The sequence below is a fragment of the Vulpes vulpes genome, chromosome 14 (assembly GCF_048418805.1).
Source record: "Vulpes vulpes isolate BD-2025 chromosome 14, VulVul3, whole genome shotgun sequence".
Lineage (NCBI taxonomy): Eukaryota > Metazoa > Chordata > Mammalia > Carnivora > Canidae > Vulpes > Vulpes vulpes.
In genome coordinates, this window is record NC_132793.1 from 120,872,290 (window position 1) to 120,897,048 (window position 24,759).

Consider the following 24,759-nt stretch of genomic DNA (forward strand, 5'->3'; position numbering starts at 1 on the left):
TGTCATGAATGGATAAATAAAATCCTTAAAAAAAAAAAAAAACCACTATTAGAACAGCCAAAATCTGGACCAAATGCTGGCAAGGATATGGAGCAGCAGAAACTCTCAATCAATGCTGGTGGGAGGACAAAATTATGCTGTCACTTTGGAAAACTGAGTTGTGGTTTCTTTCAGAACTAAACATACAAAAAAAAAAAATAACTAAACATACTCTTTACCATATGATACAACAATTATACTCCCTAATTATTTACCCAAAGGAGTTGAAAACTAACATCCACACAAAAACCTGCACACAGATGTTTATAGCAGCTTTATTTATGATTGCCAAAACTTGGAGGCAACCAAGAGGTACTTCAGTAGATGAAGGGATAAACTGTAATATATTCAGATAACAGAATATTAAATATATATTAATTACGTATACAACAAATATATAATAAAAAGAAATAGCTATGAAGCCACAAAGATACAGAGGAAACTTAAATGCTTATTGCTAAGTGAAAGAAGCCAAAATGAAAAGGCTACATATTGTGAAATTCCAACTATATGCCATTCTGCAAAAGCAAAACTATGGAGACAGTAAAAATGTCAGCAGTAGTGGTGGTGGGATGGAAATAGGATGACACAAAGTTTTAGGGCGATGAAAATACACTGGGCGGGAGTGGGAGAGTGTGCCTGGTTGGCTCAGTTGGAAGAGCATGCAACTTTTGATATTGGGGTCATTAGTTCATGCCCCATGTAGGGTGTGGAGACTACTAAAAAATAAACATTAAAAAAAAGAAAGAAAAGAAAATACTCTATAAGAATTATAATGATGCACACATGTCATTACATACATTGTTTCCAGAATAAAAACCACCAAGAGTGAACCTTAAGGTATGGACTTTGGGTGATTATGATCTATCAGTGTATGCTCATATTATAACAAATGTAACCCTATATCTTGGTGGTTTGTAGGGAATGCTGATAATCTAAGAAGCTATGCATCTGTGGGAGCAAAGGATGCCAAAAAGTTGTTAAGTCTTGTGATACTGCGCAAGCTTTCCTTTACAGTAACTGTCACCACACACAGAGCTGAAATACTTTTAGTGTGGCTGTACACTTGTTCAAATTTATGAAAGTTCATAAACTGAAAATTCCTGTATTTACTAAATATATAAATGCATAAAAAATTATTCAAAGTTACTACTGAAAGAGAGGATTAGGACTGAGGAGAGGAAGGAAAGAGTAAGTATGGATAACTTTTACTCTGGGATGCGTGGGTGGCACAGCTGGTTAAGCAACCATCTCTTGGTTTTGGCTCAGCTTGTGATCTCTTCCACGTTGGGCTCTATCTATGCTCAGCATACAGTCCACTTAAAACTCTCTCCCTCTCCCTCCCACCACGCGTGCTCTCTCTCTCTCTCTCAGTAAATAATTAAAAAAGAAAAAAAAAAGAAAACTTTTACTCTGGGGCAACCCTCTCAGGTCCCCTCCCACTTCAGATGCTTATCACTAAATAAACTTCATCGTCCACCAAAAACAAAACAAAACAAAACAAAAACAAGAAAAAACCAACAAAAGCTTTTACTCTGTATTTCTTCTTTGAAAAAATTTTCACAGGGATGCCTGGATGGCTCAGCGGCTGAGCATCTGCCTTGGGCTCTCAGGTCGTGATCCTGCAGTCCTGAGATGGAGTCCCACAGTGGGTTCCCCATAGGGAGACTGCTTCTCCCTCTGCCTATGTCTCTGCCTCTCTCTGTGTCTCTCTCATGAATAAATAAAATCTTTAAAAAATTACTGGATTTATTCCAAGAATTCAAGAATCATTTTTCTTTTCTTTTCTTTTCTTTTCTTTTCTTTTCTTTCTTCTCTTTTCTTTCTTTCCTTCTTCTTCTTCTTCTTCTTCTTTTTTTTTTTTTTGTCATTTCCCTTCTTTAGGAAAATAAAATTTTGTCTCAATTTCAGGTCTGTATTTGTCGGGGGTACCTGGGTGGCTCAGTGATTGAGCAACTGCCTTTGGCTCAGGACGTGATCCCGGGGTCCTGGGATCCGGTCCTGCATTGGGCTCCCTGCAGGGAGCCTGCTTCTCCCTCTGCCTCTCTCTCTCTCAAAAAAGGTCTAAGTCAAATTAAGGCATTTCCAAGTCCCTTTTTTTTTTTCTTTAATTTATTTATGATAGTCACACACAGAGAGAGAGAGAGAAAGGCAGAGACATAGAAAGAGGGAGAAGCAGGCTCAATGCACCGGGCCCCGACGTGGGACTCGATCCGGGTCTCCAGGATCGCGCCCTGGGCCAAAGGCAGGCGCTAAACCGCTGCGCCACTCAGGGATCCCGTCCCTTTAAAAAAAAAAAAAAAAAGATTTTATTTATTTATTCATGACAGACACAGATAGAGAGGCAGAGAGATAGAGGGAAAAGCAGGCTCTTTGCAGGGAGCCTGATGCAGGACTGGATCTCGGAACAGGATCACGCCCTGAGCCAAAGGCAGATGCTCAACCTCTGAGCCACCCAGGTATCCCTCCATGTCCCTTTATAAAAAAAAAAAAAAATTTTTTTTTGTTCATTTTTAATACTTATTGGGACACCAATAAAAAAAAAATCACTTCTACCACTTAAGACTAATCTTCCACCTAAACACTTTTATAAAATCCAACGTGCAAATCCAAGTTTGCATAAATGTTATTTTAACCACAAGAATATTAAACAACAGAGACAAAGCTCAAATTACTTTTGAAGCTGTAACTTGAAGTCCCCAACCTCCAGAACTTCGTGAGAAAACTAATTTCTGTTGTTTATGCCATCTACTTTATGGTATTTTGTTATGGTAGCCCAAGTTGCCTAAGATCCACACATTCAATCATAAAAGAAGAGAAAGGAAAAAATCATTATTGCCATTGGAGGGGACTATTAAACCAAATATTTACTCTGATAGTAAGTAATTTTCATTCCAGTTGATGATGGAAAACTCTTCTTTCTAGTAGAATATTAGCTAACCAAATTTAAAGTTGGCAATTAGGAAAATCAACTTTCTACAACCCCCAATGAAATAACTAATGCAGGCAATGATGAAATGACCTAGCATTGCTAACAGCTGAGGACAACCTGATATTATTACACATTTATTAATCATTGAATATGAAACATATACTACAAGTCTTTTTGTCAAAAACATTTATCCTGAATCTAGTCAAACCTTTACACATAAACTCCTAGTTTACAAGAATTATAAAAAGCACCACCATAAAGAAATCTCCAAGATTTTCAGTGTCAAAAAGAAAAAAAAGGGTGCGTGTGAGAGAACCACTGTAAATTTTAAATGACTAAAAATAACATTCACATGCAATTTGTAAACCTTAAATAGATTCTGCTCTCCCAAAAGGCTAATAAACCTGAGGAAATATGAATGTTAGATACCAAGGAATTAACATTTTCTCTGGTAGAATAGTAAAAGAATGTTATTTTTAGCAGATGCAAACTCAAGATTTTGGTAACAGCAATATTAACAATTGTAAAATCTCAGTAGTGGGAATGTAATTATACTTTAACTTTCCATTTGAAAATTTTCTTAATAAAACGTTAAGTAGGGATTCCCTGGGTGGCTCAGCGATTTAGTGCCTGCCTTCAGCCTAGGGCGTGATCCTAGAGTCCCAGGATCGAGTCCTGCATTGGGCTCCCTGCATGAAGCCTGCTTCTCCCTCTGCCTGTGTCTCTGCCTCCCTCTCTTTTCTATGTCTCTCACAAATAAATAAATAAATAAATAAATCTTTTTTTTAAGTTAAGTAAAATTAAAATATAAAATTGGACAATTAATTTTCCTATTTCGTTCTTAAAAAAGATTGTTTTAAAGGTGAGAATCTGATGAAACTGGCTGCCCCATTCAGGGCCAGTGCTAGAGTAATTTACAACAAACTTTCTGGGAAGCACTTTAGTCATAAGCATATGAAAAGTTCAGACACTATGATCCAGGATCTTTTTTCCAGGAAATCTATCTTAGAGAAATAAACTCATATAAAAATTATACAAAGATATTCCATTCAGTACACACACACATGCACATAGTGGAATAAAACAGAAACAACTTTTAAACATTCAACCAAAGAACAGTTTAGGGGTACCTGGCTGGCTCAGTCAAAAGAGCATAAGACTCTTGATCTCAGGGTTTTGAGTTCAACCCCCACATAGAAATTGTGTAAATAAGTTTTATTTAAATAAAACTTTAAAAAATATTAAATATATGAATTAAATACTATTAATATTTAATACTACTTAATATTTAAATATTTCATTTTTTAAAAAGATTTAAGTAATCTCTATACCCAACGTGGGGCTCAAACTCATATTCCCAAGATCAAGAGTTGCCCACTTCACCAACTCAGCCAGCCAAACCTAAAGAGGAAACATTTTAAAAGAATATTTAATGCCACATAGAAAATATAAGATGTCTCGGATGCCTTGGTGGTTCAGTCAATTAAACATCTCACTCTTGATATCAACTCTGGTCTTGATCTTATCAAGGTGGTGAGTTCAAGCCCCTCTTGGGCATAGAGCCTATGAAGGAAAGGAGAAGGAAGGAAGGAAGAAACTAATGAAAGAAAGAAATATAAAATATATTAAGAAAAAATACAAAACAGTATACTACACACTAAGACCTTGATTTAGTAAAAAGAAAAAGTATGTTAATAGCAATGGCTATATTTGGCCTATGAGAGACTGCTACTTCTATCTGTCATCTTTGTACATTTTTAAATTTTTTTAAAAAGGTAAGGAGACAGAGACTGTTTCTAATATTTATAGACTGTAAGCTCTTATCCCCATGGTCATACACATAATTTTGTCATCACCAAAAACTGTACTTTCTCTGAAATCCATTTCAAGTTTCTCAGATTTCCAACATCCTTAGATCAAGTTCACTATTTAGTATTCCAAATTCAGCTATTAGCTGGATTAATTGTACATCACCACTGTGTCATTATCAATCACTCCCTTGCTAACATTGATGCTTTTGTTCCTTCACGGTACTCATATGGCAAAGCCCCACTGCTAGTTAAACTCATTCCTCAATTAACTTAAAACAAAACAAAACTACCTCCTGTGTCTGCCCCAAGCAGCACTGCTGGGGAAAGAAACACACACAACCATCATTAATTGGTTTCATGTTCAAGTGAAGACCACAAATCCCAAATGAAAACTTAACATTGCCCTAAGTGTTTCTGCTCCTATTAAAGATTAATCCTTTCATTTATGCTAGTAATACCACTCCTGTTATTCTCAAGGACTCTGCAGGCTCAATTACTCCTCCTTCCTAGCATAATCAATTTCTCCCATCCATCAACATATAAACATCATCAATATAATATTAGAAAATTTTTAAGAGGCACTTAGGGGACTCAGTTAAGCACCTGACTCTTGATTTGGGCTCAGGTCATGATCTCAGAGTTATGAGATCGAGCCCCACATCAGGCTCCAAGCTCAGTATACAGTCTGCCTTTCCCTTTCCCTCCTTGAACTTGGGTACATACTCGCTCTAAAATAAATTAAAAAATTTTTGAAGCCATATTCTTCTGCAGCTCCGCCTCTTCTCTGCTCTCTGTCAGAGTACAACTTTAAAAAGTTGACTACAGCTGCCAGTTCCCCACATTATTCCCTCTTACTCTGTCCAATCATATATCCATCTTCACCATTCCAATGAAAATATTATAGCCAAGGTCACCAATGATAACTGCGCTGCAAATTCACAGTGGTCATTTCTCTCACTCAGCAGCATGACAAAGTTAACCACTCTTGGATCTGTCTCGGTTTCAGAGATACCACATTCCGCTGGTTTTCCTAATATATCACTAATAGCTCACTTTCTTTATCTTTCCATGTTTTTTCTAAGCTCAACTACAAAAGATGCTTGGGGTTCATGGTGAAAACCAGAGCTTTGTCCTACTAGGTTCCCTCCTTTTCTAACCAAATTCTCCTAGAGTTAGGTTACCCAGTCTAAGCTTTAACCTAACAAGAATGAAGCAAAAATTTTGTATCTCCCAACTTTTAATGTGCTCCACCCACTCTTTCCAATCTCAGAAATTAGCACCACCATCTGTCTGGTTGCTAAAGACAAAAGTCTAGGGGTTCTTCTAAGTTCTTAACTTTCCAACTACACCATCAGCAAGCCCTTGTGAATCTACCTTTAGGTTTTTTTGTTTTTTTTTTTTAAGATTCTATTTATTTATTTACTCATGAGAGACCCACAGAGGGAGAGGCAGACACAGGCAGAGAGGGAAGCAGGCTCCATGCAGGGAGCCCGACGTGGGACTCGATCCCAGGTCTGCAGGATCATGTCCTGGGCCAAAGGCAGGCACTCAACTGCTGAGTCACCCAGGCATCCCTGAATCTACTTTTAAAACATATCCCCAATACTCTTCTTTAGCCTCCTATTCAACTGTAACCCCCAAGCTACAATCATCTCTTGCCCTGGCTATTTAGAAAGACTTCACAAAAGGTCTTCCTAAGAGACACCTGGGTGGCTTAGTGGTTGAGCATCTGCTTTCGGCTCAGGACATGATCCCAGTCCCGGGATCGAGTCCTGCATTAGGCTCCCGCAAGGAGCCTGCTTCTCCCTCTGTGTATCTGCCTCTCTCTCTCTCTCTCTCTCTTGTTTGTGTGTCCCACCTTGCCCCACTCATCACTATATTCCCAGCACATATCATGGCACCAAGGATAAAAGGAGCCCTCAAATATTTGTTAAATAAATTAAAGAGCGGGATCCCTGGGTGGCGCAGCGGTTTGGCGCCTGCCTTTGGCCCAGGGCGCGATCCTGGAGACCCGGGATCGAATTCCACATCAGGCTCCTGGTGCATGGAGCCTGCTTCTTCCTCCGCCTGTGTCTCTGCCTCTCTCTCTCTGTGACTATCATAAAAAAAAAATAAATAAATAAATAAATAAATAAATTAATTAATTAATTAATTAAAGAGCTGTTGGTACTGAATATACAAAGATGAGCCACAATGCCTATTCTTGAACTTCTCAAGAATAGGGAGTCTAGTAGGGAAAGACAGCTTCAGATCACTAAAAAAAAAAAAGCACATTAAAAATTACAAATTTGGGTTGAAAGTCAGATTGGAATTATATTCAAAAGTCTTTTAAAAACTTCTATATAGGGATGCCTGAGTGGCTCAGCAGTTGAGCATCTACCTGCCTTTGGCTCAGGGCATGAATCCTAGGGTCCAGAATGGAGTCTCACATCAGGTTCCTTGCGGGAAGCCTGCTTTTCCCTCTGCCTGTGTCTCTGCCTCTCTCCCTGTCCCTCATGAATAAATAAAATCTTAAAAATAAATAAATAATAAAAACTTCTAAATAAGTGTGTATATATACATATGTAAAAAAAAAAAAATTAAAGAAAAAAAGTGTAAGGAAATAACCAAAATTAAGATGTATCTCTACATGTTTGAAATTTCACAGACAGACAAAAATATTTTAAAGGAAAGAATTAGGGCGGCCCAGGTGGCTCAGCAGTTTAGTATAGCTCAGGGCCTGATCTTAGAGTCCTGGGATCAAGTCCCACATCGGGCTCCCAGCATGGAGCCTGCTCTTCTCCCTCTGCCTGTGTCTTTGCGCCTCTCTCTCTGTGTCTCTTGTTAATAAATAAATAAAATCTTAAAAAAAAAAAAAAAAAAGAATTATCCCTGGGGTGTGATTACAGATAATTTTTCCTTTATTATAGTTCTTTGTATTTTCAAAAATTCAATAATAAGCAAATGTTTACTTTTGTATTCATAGAAACTGGGTATTTATTTAAAAGGAAAAAGCAATTAAATGGTTTTATATTCTTGACTGTATGATTACTCGTGCTTTTGGTATGCGTGAAAAAATCGATCAACTTAATATATGACTAAGTTAATTCCAATTTACCCTCCCAAATACCAGTTTAAGGGTTATTCCCAAGGATCTTTCCCTGAGGTTTAGGTTACCCCACCCCAGACAGTTCTCCTTACTTAAACTCAATAAACAAATAACTGTTGAATGTTTCACTGCCTTACTAGGCTATAATTTATTCCATAATAGCATGGACTATGTCTATCTTATTAACAACAATAGAGGGCATTCAATAAATATTTGTGGAACAGGGACAGCTGGGTGGTTCAGCAGTGGAGCATCTGCCTTGGGCTAAGGGCGTGGTCCCAGGACCTGTGATCCAGTCCCACATCGGGTTCCCTGCAGGGAGCCTGCTTCTGCTTCTCCCTCTGCCTATGTCTCTGCCTCTCTGTCTCTCATGAATAAATAATCTTTAATAAATAAATATTAAGCATGTAGCCTTAAAATAGTTAACCCATAGTGATACACCAGAGATCATAAAGAACACTAAACAGATGGCCCCTAAGATCTTTAACAGGGAAAACTACAGAATAAAGCAAAAAAAGGCTGCCTTCCTACCACCTTATTTCCCAGTTTTTGCCTTTTATATTATATCACTTCAAATCATGGCCTGACTACATTATCAACACTTAAAATGAACAGAAACCCAACTTCATCTACAGGCCACCTTTCTCAACATATTATAAAGTCCCTAGTCCCAGAAGTAGGATAAGTGGTTACACTTTCATAATGGTTGATGATGAGCTCCATGGCACTTAAAAAAAAAAAAAAAACAACTTAAACTCATTTAGGAAAACAAGTGCCTCCTGCTACCTGGTAATGAGCTAAGCAATGGAAAATTAAAAATATAAGATAGGTCTCTGCCTTCAATGACTCTCACTCACAGTTCGTAAGAGTAAATAAAACATTTAAGTAAACAACTAAAGATATAATCAAAGTATAACCAACCTACAGATATAAATAATGTCTGACACATATAACCACCTAATATCTTACCCAAATACCTAACATCTCATCCAAACACTCAATGGCCTAGTAATACGACTCTCAGATATACACCCAAAATTCTTATATATGTGCCCCAGCAAAAACTGGAAATTACCAGATGTTCAATAGATGAATGAACTTCAGTATATTCTACATATGTAGAATAAAACTGAGCTGGGTGGCTCAGCAGTTGAGCGTGCCTTTGGCTCTTCCCGGGATGGAGTCCCACATCAGGCTTCCTGCACAGAGCCTACTTCTCTCTCTGTGTCTCCCATGAATAAATAAAATCTTGCAATAAATAAATAAATAAATGAACAAAAAAAATAAAAAGATGGAAATACTACAGAAAGATTTAAGAAAAATGAAGCAAAGTGTATTATCACTGCTGAAAAGCAATAGTATCAGACAACCAACTCTTGAACTAGTTCACATAAAACATGGGCAGCCCCGGTGGCCCAGCGGTTTAGCACCGCCTTCAGCCTAGAGCGTGATCCTGGAGATCCGGGATCAAGTTCCATGTTGGGCTCCCTGCATGGAGCTTGCTTCTCCCTCTGCCTGTGTCTCTGCCTCTCTTTCTCTCTCATTTTGTGCCTCTTATGAATAAATTAAAAAATCAATAATCTTAAAAATAATAATAATAAATATAAAGTACCAACCGTCACTTGAGAGAGAAGGCTACATATACTAGCCCTGAATTTGTAATCACTAGAAAAATATGTAATTCCAAAAAGGCTAAAAATAAGTAACAGAGTACTAGGCCCTCCCTAAAACCTATGAAAGTTTATGCACTTTCAGCAGCAGCTCCAAAAAAAAGTACACGCCTATCAAAAATTTTTTGGCTTACGGTAAATGTCACTAAGCCTACTAATTCCAGGCACTATATAGAAAAAAAGATGAGTAAGTATCCTCAAGGAGCTCAAGGATATATAGCAGGAACAGAAAGACATATGTACAATTACCAATAATACAGTAACTACTCTTAACTAAATCCTCAGAAACTGACACTGGAGAAGAGGGGTAAATTGTGTTTTCACAAAAGGTTTATCAGGAGTGGCATTTTAGGATAAGTATATTTCAAAAGGCAAAGGAGGAGGTATGGGCTTGTTCCAGGCAGAGCAACTAAACAGTGAGTAATTTAGTGTAGCTGAAGATATGAGAGAGTGAAGTATGCATAGGCATGCAATTGTGTTGAGACTTGACAGGAAGTAGGTCAAGAAAAGTAGGCTAGAACAAAAGTATAAAAGTTTTGACTTTATACAACAGGCGGTAGAGACCCTAAAGGAAAATGATCATATTTTAAAAATTAAATCCTGTGGCACAGAGGCACCCAGGTGGCTGAGTCAGTTGGGTGTCTGCCTTTGGCTCAGGTCATGATCCCAGAGTCCCTCGATGGAGCTCCACGTTGGGCTCCCTAATCAGCGAGGAGTCTGTTTCTTCCTCTCCCTCTGCTTCTGCTCTCTCAAAAAAAATAAAATATTTTTAGGTTAAGTAAGTAAGTAAGTAAATAAATAAATAAATAAAACGAATAAATAAAACGAATAAATCCATCCATCCATCCATCCATCCATCCTGTGGCATGGCACCAAGAGGGCTGAACAGAAATTGCAGAGAAATACATGTAAATAAAACTGTTTTTACTATAGTCTATCTGAGATATGAAAACCTGACCTAGAGTGATTAATAACACAGGATGAAGGAAAACCAGCAGCATCAGAGCAACCCCAAGAGGAAACCTCTGAGAAATGAAGAGAATGGTATACAAAATGGATTGCTGAGAAGTTACTCTGCATTTGACATATCAGAAGATACTGGTAATGCCTGAAGAAATAGTTTCCATATGATATGGTAGAGACAGAAGCTTGAGTATAGAGGTTAAGGAATACAACCTACAATTGTTCCTAAAACCAAATATGAGGTATCTTTATGATAATCAAAGTAAAGATTTCTTAATGAAATACAAAAAGCATACCATACAAGAAAAAATAGAAAAATGTGACTTACTTCTTTCTTTCTTTCTAGGTCAACTCTACCCCCAACGTAGGGCTTGAACTCACAACTCCAAGACAGAGTCACACGTTCTACCAACTGAGCCAGCCAGGTGCCCTTCTAAAAATGTGACTACTTAAAATTAAACTTCAGTTATATAAAGAATATGCCAAAGTTAAGCCAAATAAAATAGTCACAAGAGAACAAATAACATATAATAGAGTAGTTCATAAAGACAAAAGTAGAACAATGAATGCCATAGGCTGGGCAACAAAGAAGTAACAAGCTAGCATTTTATAGATACAGTTTCAATTTTACAAGATGAAATAAATTCTGGAGATGGACAGTAGTAATGGTACAATAATGTACACTGAAACTGTACACTTCAACATATACAAGATAGTAAGTTTTACATGTGTAATATACCACATTAAAAAAAAAAGCATAAAAGTTAAAAAATCAAGCCACATAATGGAAGTAGACAAAATTACACAAACACATAAAGAATTCCTGCCCATCAGTAAGAAAAATACAAACCATCCAAATTTTTTTAAATGGATAAGAAATGAAAACACTAAATTTGCAAAAGAAAGTCTAATGGCCAAAACACAAAAATATGCTTAATATCTCTACTGGCAATGGAAATTAATTAAAATAAGCTACAATTTCACATCCATCAGACCGAAGAATGTTATCTTAAAAATGTCAGGTCACTAGAACTCCTATACACTGCTAGAAGAGCATAAATTGATACAATCACGGGTAGAATGAAGTAATATTCAGTAACGCAGAAGATGCAAATACGCTCAAATCCTACAATCCTATTTCCTAGGAAACTCATAAGTATAATAATGTTCAATCCTTTTTTTTTTTTTTAACACAACTAAAAGTTGAAACTACATGCTGTCCACAGAGAATAAACAACAACAACAAATCTGATGTGAGGGACTCAGCTGATTAAGCATCTGCCTTCAGCTCAGATCATGATCTCAGGGTATGGGGATCGAGCCCTCTATAGGTCTCCCTGCTCAGCTGCAAGTCTGCTTCTCCCTCTCCCATTGTACCATTGTGCTCTTTTGCTCTCACTCTTTCAAGTAAATAAATAAAATCCTAAAAAAAAAAAAAAAAACTGATGTGAAATACTACAATAATTTAAAGAACTAGGGATGCCTGGGTGGCTCAGTGGTTGAGCATCTGCCTTTGGCTTAGGGCATGATGCCCTTGCAGGGAGCCTGCTTCTCTCTCTGCCTATGTCTCTGCCTCTCTCATGAATAAATAAAATCTAAAAAAAAAAAAAAAATTAAAGAACTAAAACAATATGCATTGTCATAGATAAATTCTCAAAAGAATAACACTAAGAAGAAAAACTGCAGAAGATGCAGAATATTATAATCATCTATGAAAAAAATGTTAAACTTTTCAAAACACTAAAAAGTGTTTTCACACTCAAAAATACTATGGTTTCAATAGTAAAAACAAACGTATGAATGGGAAGAATAAAGGCATCTTCAGCACAGTGGTTACTTCTAAAAAAGAGAATGGAAGGGCGGCTGGGTGGCTCAACGGTTTAGCGCTCCCTTCAGCCCAGGGCCTGATCCTGGGGATACGGGATCGAGTCCTGCGTCGGGCTCCCGGCATGGAGCCTGCTTCTCCCTCTGCCTGTGTCTCTGCCTCTCTCTTTTTCTATGTCTATCATAAAAAAGATTTTATTTATTTATTCATGAGAGACACAGAAAGAGAGATCCCGGGACTCCAGGATCACGCCCTGGGCCAAAGGCAGGCACGAAACTGCTGAGCCACCCAGGGATCCCCAATAAATAAAATCTTAAAAAAAAAAAAAAAAACCGGAAAAGGGAAAAGGTTACAAAGTTAGCTTCATCTGTATGTTTTGTTTTATTCCTTGGGGGAGAGGCAAGTTAACCTAATATGAGAGAGTTAAGATCTGTTAAATCTATACCATGAACATAAAGGTATTCACACCAATGTTTTCTGAACTTTAAATGTAAATTATTCCGTAATTGTTTAAAATTTTTCAAAAATAATGGGCAGGTAGCAAGCAGCAGACATATTTGTATGCTATTCTTTCCACGATAATCAGTAAATATTTGGGAGACTTGGTTTCCAATCCCTGTTCCACCAACAAGTTCTTTGAGACTGAAAAAGTTAAGTAATTTCTTCGGAGCTGCAATTTTCTAATCTGTAAAACAAGAATAACATCAATCTCATAAAGCTGCCATACATATAAAACATCAGATAGTAGGCATTCAACTGTAGGTATTATTTTAAATCTGCAATAAAAGCAAAGAACTAGGGGAGAAAAAGGACAAGGGTTTGTTTTTATTTTTATTTATTTTTTATTTTTTTTAAATTATTTATTTATTTATGATAGTCACACACACAGAGAGAGAGAGGCAGAGACACAGGCAGAAGGAGAAGCAGGCTTCATGCACCGGGAGCCCGACATGGGATTCGATCCCGGGTCTCCAGGATCGCGCCCTGGGCCAAAGGCAGGCGCCAAACCGCTGCGCCACCCAGGGATCCCGGGTTTCTGTTTTTAAAGATTTTATTTATGTATTCATGAGACACACACAGAGAGAGAGGGAGAAGCAGAGACACAGGCGGAGGGAGAAGCAGGCTCCATACATGGAGCCTGACATGGGACTTGATCCTAGGTCTCCAGGATCCCGCTACCCTGGGCTGAAGGCGGCGCTAAACCGCTGAGCCACCAGGGCTGCCCAGGACAAGGGTTTTGAATGAAATTTCTCTCCTTTGCAAAATTATAAAAGAGAACACCATGGATGTCAGACGGATGTGACTGCCACTTTTTATCTTTCAAGACCAATTTTATGTTTTTATTTAAAAAAAAATTTTTTTTTTATTTATGATAGTCACAGAGAGAGAGAGAGAGGCAGAGACACAGGCAGAGGGAGAAGCAGGTTCCATGCACCGGGAGCCAGACGTGGGATTCGATCCTGGGTCTCCAGGATCGCGCCCTGGGCCAAAGGCAGGCGCTAAACCGCTGCGCCACCCAGGGATCCCTCAAGACCAATTTTAAAACAGGAATTTTAGGGTCACTTGAATGGCTCATTAGTTAAGCATCTGCCTTCAGCTCTATCCTGAGATGGAGCCCTGCCTCAGGCTCCCTATTCACCCACCCCAATAATCCCCACCCCAGCTCAGGCTCTCACACTCTCTCAGATAGATAAATATTTTTAAAAATAAAATAGGAATTTTACACGGGATTCAAGATTACATAAACCATAGGATTAGAATCTAGATTTCTTAGTCCAGAGCCACATGAAGAAATCCCAAATAATCCCATAAAGCTATATTATTTGAAAGGCTTCCAAATAATGTACTTTTTTTTTTCACTTAAAAAGGTCACATTTAGGGGATCCCTGGGTGGCTCAGCGGTTTAGCGCCTGCCTTCGGCCCAGGGCGTGATCCTGAAGACCAGGGATGGAGTCCCACATCAGGCTTCCTGCCTGGAGCCTTCCTTTCTCTCGAATACATAAACAAAATCTTAAAAAAAAAAAAAAAGGGTCACATTTTTTAAAAAGTCACATTTTAACACAAACTCTTCCTCAATTTATAACTGGCCCCTAAAGAAAGATTAATTAACCCCTTGAGAATAAGGCCCACATATATTCTTTTGTATTCCCCTTGGCCACAGTTGTTTGCACATAGATGACAAAGAAACACTATCAGAAGTACTAAACCCCCTTCATTTTAAATCTTTTCTTCAGGCAAATTCACATAGAGCTATCACTACACCACTGTAGGAAACCTTTATGATCCAAGAACAATAAGCAGAATATGAACATACAGGTAATTTTGACATCTTAAGAGCTATGCATTCACATAGCCCTGGAATTGCTCTGAGCACTGTAAAGACTCTCTTATATTCCTATATTCTTACAGATAAGAAAACGAAGATACAGAGTCAGTCCTGCAGGTATTAAGTAGAAAAGCCAGGACTCAAAGCAAATCTAATTCCAAAGCCCTCGCTCTTAATCACTAAGCTAAATTTACTGTATCATGCTTAAGGAGTGAAATATCTCTACCTCCTGCCAGATTTAAGTTCTCACACCAAGAGAGGAAAAAAAAAAAAGGTATACTTAAATACAATAACCAATTTTTTTTAAAGATTTTATTTATTTATTCATAGAGATGCAGAGAGAGAGAGGCAGAGACACAGGCAGAGGGAGAAGCAGGCTCCATGCAGAGAGCCTGACGTGGGACTCGATCCAGGGTCTCCAGATCACGCCCTGAGCTGCGGGCGGCGCTAAACCGCTGCGCCACCGGGGCTGCCCCCAATAGCCAATTTTTAAAAATTTTTTATTTATTTACTCATGAGACAGAGAGAGAGAGAGAGAAGCAGAGACATAGGCAGAGGGAGAAGCAGGCTCCCGGTAGGGAGCCCAATGTGGGACTCGACCCCAGGACTCTGGGATCATGCGCTGAACCAAAAGCAGATGCTCAACTGCTGAGCCACCCAGGCGCCCCTACGATAGTCAGTATTAAACGTCACTCCTTCTTGGAAGTTTTATTAGCATTCAGCACTTACAGTATTATGGGGGGGGTGGGGGGGTGGGAGAAGTCCCATAAAGCAACCATATATAATGGTTAGAATGGACCAGTATGCCAAAAGCCTGGGTTCATTAACCAGATCTGTATCACTGAATAACAATCAATGTCTTCGGGTCTCAGTTTCCTAATCTTTTAGGTGTGGGATTTGGCCTAGATCTAAGGTCTCTTTCAACTTGAATACCTAATGCATTTTAACACATTTTCTAAGATACCACTAATACATTTTTTGAACAAAGATTTTTTTGTTTTGTTTTTTAAAGATTTTATTTAATCATGAGAGACACACAGAGAGAGAGGCAGAGACACAGGCAGATGGAGAAGCAGGCTCCATGCAGGGAGCCCGACATGGGACTCGATCCCGGGTCTCCAAGGATCATACCCTGGGCCGAAGGCAGCGCTAAAATGCTGAGCCACCCAGGCTGCCCCTTGTTTTTTTTTTTTTTTTTAAAGCAGGCTCAATGCCCAGTGTGGAGCCCAATGGCAGGGCACAAACTCACAACTGTGAGTTGGAGAACTGAGCCAAGATCAAGAGTCGGAAGCTTAACTAACTGAACCACCCAGGCGTCCCCTGAACAAAGAATTTGAAGGGCATCTTTTGAAGACCTTTAGAATTAAAACAATCAGGGCAGGCGTGATGGCACAGTGGTTTAGCGCCACCTGCAGCCCGGGGTGTGATCCTGGAGACAGGGGATTGAGTCCCACCTGGGGCTCCCTGCATGGAGCCTGCTTCTCCTCTGCCTGTGTCTCTGCTTCTCTCTCTCCCTGTGTCTCTATGAATAAATAAGTAAAAAATCTTTTAAAAAATAAAAATATTTAGAATTAAAACAATCATATAGTATATACTTGTATCTATTCTTTTACTCAAACATATCCTAAGCTAATCTGTACTATTAGAAATCACGAAAATGCCTGGAAAGGGATGGCTGAGGGTTCCTGTGGTGCTGGTACTACTGTTGCACACCTGATCTGCGAGCTGGTCACACTTTATTGTTACCTTTTACTTTGACGTGAAAAAGATGTTTTTTCCTAAAGATAGTAGTGCAGATACTTAGGTGCTAATTCCACAACTATGTGTATATCAGAACTGTGCATATAACCTTTCTAAATATGCAAAAGTTTCTTGCCTACTTTTGTCAATAATCTCTGTTCCCTAGTTTCAATTCAGGTGCCTACAGAAAAAAATCATTTACTTATAAATTCCAGTACTCCTGAAATTCCTTTGGCACTGTCTTCTGAAATTTTAGGTCGGTCTTAACCCTCCTTTGGAACATGACTCAAAAACCTCCCTCCAATATTAAAGACCTGAAACTAATATAACCCTGTATGTTAACTAACTGAATTAAAATAAAAACTAAAAAAAAAAAAAAAAAAAAAAAAAAAAAAAAAAAAACCCTCCTCCATACACATACCCTCAAAACTCCCATAACATTTACCCTTTGCATCTAACATTTTTATCTATATCCAACAAAGTAAGTCTTCTTGGGATGTGGTCAATCTGCTCAATAACTATTGATAACATTATTTACTGGAAAGTAAATCTATACCTGACAGATAGAGATCAGTCTTTTTATAACAGTAAAATGAAACAAAAAAATGTACCCCAAACAATATTACTTGACAGGCACCATTTTTTAATCCAATCAAAAGCTTTCCTCACTCAACCCACACCCAGAACCCCGTAAGGTAGACTATTTAAATGTTACATGGAGCTGTAACTTACACAACTATAAAAACCGCTTTTTGACTGAAAAAATTGTTCACATTCTAGTTACATTCATTCTGAGCGGGGAATTTCACCTTTTCCTTTAAGTCAAAAAGGAAAAAGTTTAGAAGAAAAAATAATCATTAATTTACAAAGGGAAAAATATAAAATCTTAAAAACAAAACACCACTCAAAACTAGTAGTAGCCATACTACAAACTTTTTTTGTACCTTTACTGTCCATTCAACTTTTAGATAAAATATACTACATATCTTACACAGATAACTGTCTGAGATGTTCTTCTAAAGAGTTCTGTCTACAGCAGTGGTTCTCAACATTAGGCAAAGTCTGGAGACATTATTAGTTGATACAACTCGCAGGGAAAGAGGGCAAAGAGGTAGGGAAGAGCGTTGGTTGTGCTACTGGCAACTAGTGATAGAAGCTAGGGATACTACTAAACATCCTACAAGGCAAGGGAGAGCCATTCACAGCAAAGAATTCATTATCTGCCTAAAATGTCAATAGAGCTAAGGACAGAAACTATGGTCTACAAAATCAACAGACTTACTTCTAAAGACTCACCAATTAGTTTTTTGGATCAAATCATATGAAATATATTAAATTTAAAATGACACTAAAAGGGACATCTAGGTGGCTCAGTGGTTGAGCATCTGCCTTTGGCTCAGGTTGTGATCTCGGAGTCCTGCATCAGGTACCGCAGGGAGCCTGCTTCTCCCCCTGCCTATGTCTCTGCCCCTGTGTCTCTCATGAATAAATAAAATATTTTAAAAAATTAAAAAAAAAATTAAATAATGACACTGAATACAAAATCCACTGAAACAGAAAAAAACTTCACAATAGCAGTTTTCATGAAATCAACTTGTAATGCCATAAATTACATATGGGAATTTCACGAATCAACTTTTAATTGCCATATCCCTTATTATTTTTAAAATATTTTATTTATTCATGAGAGACACACAGAGAGAGAGGCAGGGACACAGGCAGAGGGAGAAGCGGGCTCCATGCAGGGAGCCTGATGTGGGACTTGATCCTGGGTCTCCAGGATCAGGCCCTGGGCTGAAGGCGGTGCTAAACCACCTGGGCTGAGCCACTTGGGCTGCCTAAATATACCCTATTAGAATCATAGCAAATGTTAGCAAAGTACAGCTACAATATGAAAAAACTACAGATAACACATAACAACAACAACAACAAAAACCCCAAGAGTCTGAGCATTGACTTGGGACATATTATTTTATTGAGCTTCAAATTTAAAAGTATTTTGCTGGGGTGTCTAGGTGGCTTAGTCGGTTGAGCATCTGATTCTTGGTTTTGGCTCAGATCATGACCTCGAGGTCATCAGGGCTCTGAGGTCCAGGGAGTATGCTTAAGATTCTCTCTCTCTCTCCTTCTGCCCCATACCCCCCCTCCCCCACCCCCTGCCCCTGCTGGCTTGTAAGCATGGGTGCTCTCTTTCTCTCTGAAGTAAACAACAACAAAAAACATGTTTTAAAGTACTTTGCATACTGACATGCAAATAAATATTTAAGTTACTTAACAAGTAATACTTCTTTTAATGTTTAAACTATTAAATTAGGTTGTGTTTATATCCTTTAATCAGTAATACAAACCAGTCTCAGTTATTTTTAAATAATTAAAGCATGCCTATCCTTGGAAAGTAATGACACTGTGTACAATATAAACACAAGCACACCTAGATCCAAGTCCCAAAGCTACATGTTTGCAGACAAATAATTTAACTTCTTTGAATCTCAATTTCCTCATCGAAGAAACAAGAAATCTAATTCAAAGAACTGTTCCTGAAAATTAGCAAGAATGCATAAACAAATGTTATTAAGAGTCAATCTACAAATGGTGCTTAGTTGTTAACAATAATACAACCTGAATATAAATTATGGTTTTATTATATCCTCACAACCAACATTTCACTTAGTAATTCGACTCATAAAATAACTATAAAATGTAGTTTAAAAAAATGTAGTTTAATCAATTTTCCATTCCTGGCAATTTGAAATATTAAAATTCACACAGATTTAAAATTAGTATCTGAAACATAGAGGATGGATTTCCAAACAGTCTCAAGGAAAAAAGACCTAGATGCCTTTATTATTTTATTTAAGTAAATAATATATATGCATGACTCCAAACTCAAAAGGGATCCTTTGATGCCCATTACCCCAGACCACCCAATTCCCTCATACAGAAGTAATCAATTTTCCAATTTCTCACGGAGAAAAATACACGTATTTCCCCCCTTATTCCAATACAAATGGTAGCCTCCTCCACACTATTCTGCACCTAGCTTTTCACATTTATCTTCAAGGTTAGATTTTAATTAACACACTCCAAGAGTGACTACTTATAACGTCTTATGGTTAGAACTCAGCAAACATCAGCTATCTTTAGAAAACAAAACACACACAAAAAAAATCCTTAAACCAATCAGTATTCTTAGTAAACAAGACCATATGAAACAAACTTTGGGAACCTAAAGATTTATGTAGATGACATGATGAAATACTTAATTACTTGACCAGACACTCAAAATACTACATTTCCACACTTAAAAAGGAAAACACGTGGACTCTACTACAAGTCATTCAATGAGCTGAAAATAATCAACATAATCCACTTATAAAACTGGACCTACTAAAATACCGATGAAAATAAAGCTATTTATTGGTTATAATCCAAGATTAAATTATCTGACCCTTTCCTAAATGTACTCTGCAATTTATTTTCTAGAAGAAATTTCCTTCCAGGTTTATAAAGGTACTCTTCTTAAAACAATTTATTAGCATTTCCTATTCTCTTTCTCTGAAATACCATAATGCTTACTTGAAGCAAGACTTCAACATCCCTTACAGAGCAGTATTGTTTTAACAATATGCATACTAGAGTTGATACAAGATTTCTTTTAAGCTTTAATTGAAGTACTAAAAATATAGTGAAAGTCACCTCATATGAAGCAAAGAGACCACATGAATTATGAAGCAGTAACTTACCATTTTTAATAGAAAATAAAGCATTAGAAAGAAGTCATATTAAGTCTCAGGCTTATACAACTTTATTAACAGAAGAAATGTTTTAGGCTGTTGGCAACAGTATTAGCTGAATATTTCATAGGATTATATATGTCGACTATCCTGGAATATATTTCTTGCGAATAAAAAGGTAGAATCATTGTTTCACTGTATATCAGTACAGACATTTATGACCCTATTTCTGCATTGTACCACAAAAATACAAAGTCATCCTTCCATTCAGAGTTTTGGCACTTGAACAAATACAGAGGTCAGAGTTCATACACATGCTCTGTAAAACAGATCATTTCTTATAGACTACTACATTAGTAAATCGCTAGTATTTGTTATTTTAAGTTAATCTTAAAGAATTATATTCTCCATGTCTAATTGGAGAAATGATTACTATAGAATCAGTGACATAAATAAAGCTCAAATACTACCACTTATGTCAATTACTCATTAGAATGCTGAATTTCACAAATCATTGAGATGATCAACGCTCCAACATAAAAGAAAAATACAAATAGTAATGATACACCCAATAATGGTATGTGACATCTTGAAAATAATAACTATTTCAGTATTACTTTTTCATCTCTCTCTTTGTTAAATCCAAGGAGAAAAAACTTGGCATTCTTGTTGTTGTGGGTATAAAAAATTGTACTGATCCTTGTACAGTTTTGAGTCAAATCACTAGAATATTCTGAATATACTATATAAGTAAATATGGCAAACAGCAGAGTATTTAAATTCTGCAGGACTCAAGAGCAGCTTGAGACAAAAAAAAAAAGTGTTTCCAATAATTTCAATTATGATACAAACCTACTCAATAAGGAGGTATAATAATATATTAATCCGGGGGAAATCCCATGTTTTTAATAGGGCTGGTTTTTCAAAAGTAAGAATCAAGTTAACTATGAGAGACATCATAATGAAGTTTCATGGCATAACACAACAGTCACAGAGCATTGTCTTAGGAGAGACTCTGCCCTGTAACTTGTAAACAATATTTTGAAATAAGCTACTCTTACCCTCCATTATTTTTTCCTATCGAAAAATACCTAAATGCCTTTAATACACCAAACAACATGCCTTCGACCCAATCAGAAAGCTTTAGATGTCAACAGAAAAGAGGCCTAGGAATTGGGGGTGGGGTGAAGGAAGGGTTGGGGGGGGGGGGAATCGGGAAAAATGAGATAATGATCTATTTTGGAATTAATTCCCTACCTCGGGTGAAAATTCCCTCATTCCCCACTCCAATAGAATAGTATCCCATTACGTCTCCTCTTCTCTCCCAACACCGAACTAAGGAGGGAGTAACTCTGAAACGTCCTTCTTTCATCAGTACCTAAGGTCTTTTTACCGCTCCTTCCCAAAAGAAAAGGACAGTGGAGGCCAAACAGGCTGTAACGTAGAAAACCCTCAAAAGTGTGGGCCTCGGAGCGGCGCGGCTCTCGGGATCCAGTTACCACCTTTCCCCTTCCCCCAACCCACTTCCCGGGTTTTCTCAGGCCCGGCCTGCTCCCTCCCCACCCTGCATCCACACTTCCAGCTGTTGCCACGGCCTCGGGGCTCTCTCTAGAGCTCACACCCCTCCAGGAAGCGCCCCCTTCTCCATCTGCCCCCAAACCGTGTTCCTCTCCAGACCGCCCGCCCGCGAGACTGTCCATCCCAGGGCCCGGGGAGGGGAGGGGAGGGCGACGGAAGCAGGGGGGAGACTGCTGCTTCCCCACAGGCAGAAAGGGCGACCGCAAAGAGGGCCACCCAGGGGCTACCGGGGGGGCCGGGGTCGCCGCTGGGAGCACCCTCCCGCCCAGGGCTGGGGTGGGGGCATGTCTGGGAGTTCATTTCTGACCTCCTCGCTCTTCAGCACCTCCTTGAACTCCCGCTTGATTCGCTGCACCGCGATGTTGGCCATGTCTCCGCCCGCAGCTGATTCGTACCCGCCTCCTCCGCCACCGCTACGACCACCGCCACCGCCGCCACCTCTTCCACCAGCGCCTCCTCCCTCGGCGATTCACACCCGAGCACACGAACGCTGCCACTGCCACCCCGGCCGCCGCGCTCTCCTCAGTGTGGAATCACCTCCGCGCCCGGCCACCAAAATGGCGCCGGGTCCGCGCATGCGCAAGACGCTGACCCGGCCGGGCGGCGCAGCCGCTCCCGTTGTAGCCCCATACGCCTCAAACGCGAGCCCGCGCCGCGCTGCGCCGCGCGTCTCTGCCGGAGCTGCGGCCGCGTGGCTCCGCCCTGCCGGCGTCTGAGGCCAGGAGGGTGCGGCTTCCGCGCTGGCCGGCCCTGCGCGGGCCTCCCGGGTCCTCTCGGGTGCCTCCGCCCCTCTTCCAATCGCCGTGGTGCGGCCGAGGCTTCCCACCCGCGGCCTCTGACGGAGGGCTGAGCGCAGGCTCGCGGGCTCTCGCGGCCCCAGTCGGCTGCGAGCGCCGTCCTGACTCAGCCAGACCCAGGACCCCCGGGCTTGCTGCGCCTGACTGTGTCGAGGGCACAAAAACGTTCCAGAACTCATCCGGCCCATTTTCTGTCGGTGTAGGCCCAGAAAAATCCCACGGCGGTCCGTTTTTGTTCTGAAGCCATTAAAGTGCCACTACTAACGCGATTGTTCCAGATACTCCACGTCGCTGAATTCAAAGTGGTCATTGTTGGGTCGCATCAGGTGTATTTGAAACAGGTAACTCCGTGTAGATGCCTGAGGTAGATTTCGAAGGCAGATGTTGATCTTTGAGCTACTTAGATCATCAGTACCGAGGTGTAATAGTTTTTAACCTTGGGGGCACCCTGGGTGGCTCAGCAGTTGAGCGGCTGCCTTTGGTTCGGGTCATGATCCCGGGGTCCTGGGATCGAGTCCCACATCGGGCTCCCTGCATGGAGCCTGCTTCTCCCTCTGCCTGTGTCTCTGCCTCTCTCTGTGTGTGACTATCATAAATTTAAAAAAAAAATTTTTTTTAATTTTTAAAAAAAGAGAACAGGGTTTCTTAACCTTGACACTAGTGACATTTTTTTAAAAGTTTTTAACATTGAATCTACATCAGAATCCCTCAAGAGTTTGTTTAAAAAAAAACGAAACAAAACAAAAACAGGTTGCTAGACCCCATCCCTAGAGTGTGGGGTGGGCCTAATAATTTGCTTCTCTAACAAGTGCTCAGATGCTGCTGCTCTTGCTGCTGGTTCAGGGACCACACTACCAGCACCACTAAACTAAAACATGTGAAAATAGTTTGTATGTTAAAGTGGAAAATGGAGAAATAAAATAAAATAAATAAATAATTTTTTTAAAAAATGGAGGAATAGATGCTTCTTGCGGAGGAATGGTAGCTTTACTTCTGTAAACCTAAGGGCCTATGACTGTCTCGCACTAGTAGGCACTCCATAAATATTGAGTGAACAAATGAAGATAAGAGTAAAATGTTTTACGTATATAGTAAGTTTGAAAGGCAAATTGAAAATGGTTGCTAGGGTTTCCGGAAGTGATATGGTTTTGGTGCTGAGCGGTACTTTACATAGAACATTCTGGAATAAAGTAATAAAGTTTATTTAGAAGTTTTTTATTTCATGAGCTGCTTTCTCCTCATCAGTTAGTAAAGTATCCTCCGAGAAAAATATCACAAATACACGGTCTTAGCAAGAATTACTAAAATTGTGTCACCAAAGTGATTCACAGGCAGTGAATCATTCAAGTGGAGGCACATGGAAAAAAAGTTCTTGAACTTCTGCCATCGGAACCAAGAGGAAATTTTTGATTCCAGCTCTCCTCCATGCTAGCTATCTTGGCCAACCTTGGTTTCCTCATCTGTAATATAAGGAAGCTGGACTGGATGTTCTCTTTCAGGTTTTAAGAGGTTAGAATTCTAAAGCATCGTTTGGAAACACCTCCCTAGTGGACTAACATAAATTATAAAAAACCCTTCCAGCAGAGCCCCCTAGTGGTCCGCAGAGGTTATACATGTGGGTCACGGTACAATGAATTATTGGTGTAATGTAAATCATTGCAATGCTATGTGTATTTGTGTCAATACATTAAAATTAATTATTTGGGGGGCACCTGGGTGGCTCAGTGGTTGAGCATCTGCCTTTGGGTCAGGTTGTACTCTCAGGGTCCTGGGATAGAGTACTGCATCACTGCTCCCGGCAGGGAGCCTGCTTCTCCCTCTGCCTATGTCTCTGCCTCTCTGTGTCTCTCATGATAAATAAATAAAAACTTGAAAAAATAAACAAATAAATAAAAATAATTATTTTGAAGTGTTTTGAGTACTTTACATTTATCAACTTCATTCAGTACCCAATCTTAATCTTGGAACTTCAAGGAGACGTGCAACATTCAAATCACAGGGGGACTACTTTGGAGAGTATGGTCATTTCTTTGATGGAGAGGGATTTGTTGGGGGTTTGTTTTTTTTGTTTGTTTTGTTTTGTTTTGTTTTGTTTTTGTTTTGTTTTTTTTCTTGAGAGAGAGAGAAAGAGGGAAAGGGGCAGATGGAAAGGGAGAGAGAGAATCTTAAGCAGGCTCCCTGCTTAGCATGGAGCCAGACATAGGGCTCCAACGCTTAAACGACTGAGCCACCAAGGCGCCCCATGTCGTTTTTAAA

The 24,759-nt window shown here is 39.3% G+C and overlaps 1 protein-coding gene across 5 annotated transcripts in view; it reads right to left on the reverse strand.

Moving 5' to 3' along the window:
• The window catches only part of UBE2K (ubiquitin conjugating enzyme E2 K), a 126,179-nt gene that overhangs the window by 45,097 nt on the left and 56,323 nt on the right, over window positions 1-24,759 (reverse strand). The window contains exon 1 of one of the 5 annotated variants that reach the window (XM_025997843.2): window positions 22,014-22,405. The exons of 1 other annotated variant lie outside the window; for it this stretch is intronic. In XM_025997843.2, the coding sequence (XP_025853628.1) occupies window positions 22,014-22,076 (63 nt within the window). In that variant the 5' untranslated portion in view covers window positions 22,077-22,405. Of the gene's footprint in view, window positions 1-22,013; window positions 22,406-24,759 lie in introns of those variants that run through there. 3 more of the 5 variants (XM_072737859.1, XM_072737860.1, XM_025997852.2) reach the window with 3 other exon arrangements.